The sequence below is a fragment of the Anopheles merus genome, chromosome 2R (assembly GCF_017562075.2).
Source record: "Anopheles merus strain MAF chromosome 2R, AmerM5.1, whole genome shotgun sequence".
Lineage (NCBI taxonomy): Eukaryota > Metazoa > Arthropoda > Insecta > Diptera > Culicidae > Anopheles > Anopheles merus.
In genome coordinates, this window is record NC_054082.1 from 52,875,468 (window position 1) to 52,879,776 (window position 4,309).

The 4,309-nt window shown below is 46.5% G+C and overlaps 2 protein-coding genes across 2 annotated transcripts; one reads left to right on the plus strand and one right to left on the minus strand.

The window, feature by feature from the left end:
• Positions 1–627: 627 nt before the first annotated feature.
• On the plus strand, positions 628–1,607 carry LOC121589605 (putative peptidyl-prolyl cis-trans isomerase dodo). Its single transcript, XM_041908664.1, has 3 exons — positions 628–917; positions 982–1,064; positions 1,148–1,607. The coding sequence occupies exons 1-3, from the start codon at positions 857–859 to the stop codon at positions 1,487–1,489; spliced, it is 486 nt and encodes a 161-aa protein (XP_041764598.1). The 5' UTR covers positions 628–856; the 3' UTR covers positions 1,490–1,607.
• On the minus strand, positions 1,606–4,009 carry LOC121589604 (protein penguin-like). Its single transcript, XM_041908663.1, has 3 exons — positions 2,412–4,009; positions 2,127–2,335; positions 1,606–2,008 (listed from the first exon to the last, which is right to left on the minus strand). The coding sequence occupies exons 1-3, from the start codon at positions 3,898–3,900 to the stop codon at positions 1,658–1,660; spliced, it is 2,049 nt and encodes a 682-aa protein (XP_041764597.1). The 5' UTR covers positions 3,901–4,009; the 3' UTR covers positions 1,606–1,657.
• Between the last annotated feature and the right edge of the window lie 300 nt (positions 4,010–4,309).

Genomic DNA, 4,309 nt, shown 5'->3' on the forward strand with positions numbered 1-4,309 from the left:
TAACACCAATCTTAGGAAAGTAAGAGTGTTAAATTGCTTTAAACATTTTTTTGTACATATTCACATTTATACAAACATTTTCTGACCCGTATTCGCGCTGCCGAAAATAGGAACACAGCCTGCCGAAAATAGGAACAAACTGCCGAAAATAGGAGCAAAATCAATGTTTGCATTTTCACGAATATTTATGAAAAAAGGGCTTTGAAACGGCAAATAAAAAATATTGTAACATACTATGATAGTTTATCAACCAGAATAACAACACTTTCAAGAAAAATAATGAAAAATATTGATGAGTGAGCAATTTTTGTGAAACTGCTGCACTAGCCTGCCGAAAACTGGTACAGTTACCCTATATCGGGGAATACCTGTAGTCAGTCCTACATGTTCCTACACGTTTCTTTCAGGGCTTAAACGCATGGCGGGCATGTTGTTAAGTCATACGAGTTGACTACTGTACCAGACCGGCCCTGGTAATTATCTTACTTAAAAAAAACAGGATAAGTTGACTCTTCCGCAAAATTCCGAAATTTTGCGCGGGGCAAGTAGCTCATTTTACAAAATTGAGCTACTTTTAGAATAGCCCGTGCGGCGATGTCGATCTTCGTCCCTTCGGTATTGAAATATCCGCGTTTGTTCATCGGGAATACTGGCATCCGACTTGTCAAAATTGTTGTTGCAGCTGCACGCATCCTTGGCAGGAAGCTGGAAAACTTTGGAAAATTACCGCATTATCACATAAATAACTTTCCACCGACAGCCCTAAACAACACGCGACTCATTCCAACACGTCAGTTTGCACAAATTTGTGTATCTGTGCTCTGAAAGTCACCAGTTCAATTTCCCCGGTGTAAAGATGTCCGATGGTCAGGAAACAGTCCCAGAAGGATGGGAAAAGCGTACCAGCCGTTCCACAGGTAAGCAACAGAGCGAAACCCAACAAATCATGCACATCTCACTGCATTACATTATTTTCCACAGGCATGACTTACTACCTTAATGTTTACACCAAAGAGTCCCAGTGGGATCCTCCCACAGCTCCCGCAGAACCGGCTAATACGAACGTAAGTGCACAGATCGTTGTTTCTTGAATGCCTGGCACAGTTTCTACAATACCTGACACGTTTTCCTTCGACCAACACGACAGGAACCGCATGAGGTGCAGTGTGCACATTTGCTCGTGAAGCATAACAAGTCCCGCCGGCCGAGCTCGTGGAGGGAGGAGAACATTACGCGCAGCAAGGAGGAAGCGTTAGAAATACTCGAGTCCTACCGCAAGAAAATTCAGTCCAATGAAGCCACACTACAGGAGCTGGCGCAGCGGTATTCGGACTGCAGTTCGGCTAAGCGGGGAGGCGATTTGGGCATGTTTAAGCGTGGCATGATGCAGAAACCGTTCGAAGATGCTGCATTTGCACTGAAAGTGGGAGATATGTCCGACATTGTGGATACGGATTCGGGCGTTCATTTGATTCTTCGGTTAAAATAGACATTGATTTTGCTTTTCTTTGTTTCATTATGCTTAAGCTGCACACGATAATTTTCAATGGAGCAAAACAACACAAAACAAACAAAGAACATACATCTTTTTAGTTAGTTCTCATTGATGTATTTGTTTCTGTATTTCGTTTTAAGCTGTGTCGGGTTTCGCACACTTCTACAGCTTGAGCTTCTCGGCCAGCAGTTTACCGCCCGTATGCTTCTGTGATTTAAGTTCTTTTGTAATCGGCACCACTTTCTTTCTCAACATTTGCTGCACTTCTTCGGTTGAATTTTCGAATATAAGCAACAGCAGAAATGAGGGCCGATTTTGGGTGATCCACGCGGACAGCTGCTCGACGGCCAGTTCCTCCACGATTGCGAGACCGAACTGTGAAACATCGTCACCGGCAAGCTGTCGCTTCTCCTGATCTAGTTTGATCATTTTCTTCAGCGCAATATGTATGCCGGCATGTTCGATACCGTTTATGAGTGGATTAGCGGCCAACTGCTTCTCGCGAGCCGCTGCCTGCAAAACGAGAGAAACAAACCATCAGCATCAACGTAAGAATATTATGAATCTGTTATAGAGCACGTTTACGTAAAAGATTAATCAGAAAAGCAATAAAATGAAACCTCCAACTTACTTTCCCCTCCTCGAATGGGCTCTTTTTAAATTTCTTTATCTTGCGTACTATACCAGCGTTCGGTTTAAGGTTTTCCTTCGGTTTTTTGTCCACCTCGATCGAAAGAATTGACCCATCGAGATTGATTTCATTCTCGTGCACCTTCCAATCGGGATCGCAAACAACCTTCGCCAGAGCTCGATGCAGTCTACCCAACTCCTCGCCCTGGTCTGTGGAGTAAGACGGTTTAGATGGTTAGAAAAATATGCTTCAATTCAGCTGCACACCGGATGCACTTCGACTTACAGTTCTTTAGTATGGCTGCTGTCAGGAGGGCTGTATGACCACCTCGCAGCCAAAAGCTGGCGTTGCTTTCCAGCTGCTTGCAGAAGGCTTCCTTGGCGACAGCAAACACCTCCTTGCGACGAAGGTCTTTATCTTTCTTGCTGTACTCCAGATACCCGTTCAGCAGATCGATCTGGGTCGGGTGTAGCAAATCCTTGTCGTCCGGAGAGAAAATCCATCCGACCACCTTGCGCCCCCATTCGCCACTTCCAACAATCGTCTCTATCTGTTCCAGGATGGGGCTGATGACCTGCTTGCCCAGCGTAACCGTATCGTCGTAGCAGTTTAGTACACACATGACCAACCGATGGCCATGCTCATGAATAGACAGTTTCTCGATGTACGGCTTCATCGCTCTCAGGGCGGACCGACGATCCTTCACGGCCGAGTGCAGGAAGCAGCATATCGCTGCACCGGTTCCGTCCCGTGTGCTTGAAATCGATGCCAACAGCGGTAGGTACAGTTCCATCACCTCCGAACGTTCCGTCGTGCCGGCTTCCTCGAGGAACTCGGCCAACAGTGCATGGAGCAGGCTGTTGTCCGTGAGCCGCTTGTTGGCAGCCTGCACCAAGTGGTCCTTAACCGTGCTCAGCACGCTCGACTTCATGTAAGCGTTTGTCGTCCAGCAGTCCTTCATCGTCTGCACCGTACGATCCTTGTCTAGCCTGTACAGTTCCGAGTAGAATGGTTGCCGCATGAATGATCGCTGTTCGACCGTAGCGTACTCGTTGTACGCAGCGTCAACGATCGAGCTGGAAAACGTGTGATTCACCAACTTCACGACGTCCTTAATGATCTCGTTCACAACACGCGCGCACAGCTGTTTCGAACCGTGCTTGAACAGACTGGTAACGCAATGGTGGCCATACTTTGACGTTGCCAGAACGGCCACGGACGGCAGCAGACTGGTCGCAATCTGGTCCCTGATCTCTTCCGACGCATTCTTGATCATGCACTGGAGCACACGGGCCGTATCGTGTGAGGTGGCTACCTTGGCGTAAGCGTTCTCCTTCCCTAGCAGCTCGTGTAGCTTTTGCACCAGCTCTTCCTTCCCTTCGGCCGTCTTGCGCTTCAGCTTCTCGTATATTTTCTTCGCACTTACGCTCAGCTCATACAGTTCCTTCGATTTGTTCTGCCGCCGCTGCTGGCGAAGCTCCTTCTGCTTCGCCTTTAATCCATTCCAGTACTCCTTCTTCGATTCGGGCGTGTTGGGGACGAACGTTTTATATTCCTCATGTTCGAATGGCTTCCCACCGGGGCTGGTTTTCTTCTGAAACTTGCCGGCCGTTTTGCCGACGCTCGGCTTTACGAAGCCATCCTTTTTCTGTACTTTTGCCTTCGTTTTGTCGCCGGCCGGCTTACTGCCTGCTTCCTTTTTCACTTTTTTCACCGATTTCTCCGAGCCACCAGTTTCTGATGAGGAAACTGAACGTTTCTTCGTTTGAATCATTGCGTTACGGAAAGGAAGTTTTAATGTATCCAACTAAACTTTACAATTGCAGTTACAATGCGGTCCTGAGCAGTTACAATCAACAAAAACACGTTTTCTTGTGGCTGCGCATGATGACAGAACATTGACAGAACCGAGCAGATTTTTAGGTCAAGTTTGCTTTAGATCAGTTTCAGAAATGACAGCTCGTCTCCAAATGATGTTGTTTGATTTATTGCGATATTTTGAATATATATGATAAATCGGAGGAGCACATATGATTGCAGGATTATTCTACGATTTCTTTAGAGGCTTTGTTCGCATTTCAGCTAAATATAAAAACATAGATCTGCTGATGCTATACCAACCGCCATCATGCCTTCATGGAACAACCTCCCGTTAAACAAAACGTCAAATATGCTTGCTCGGA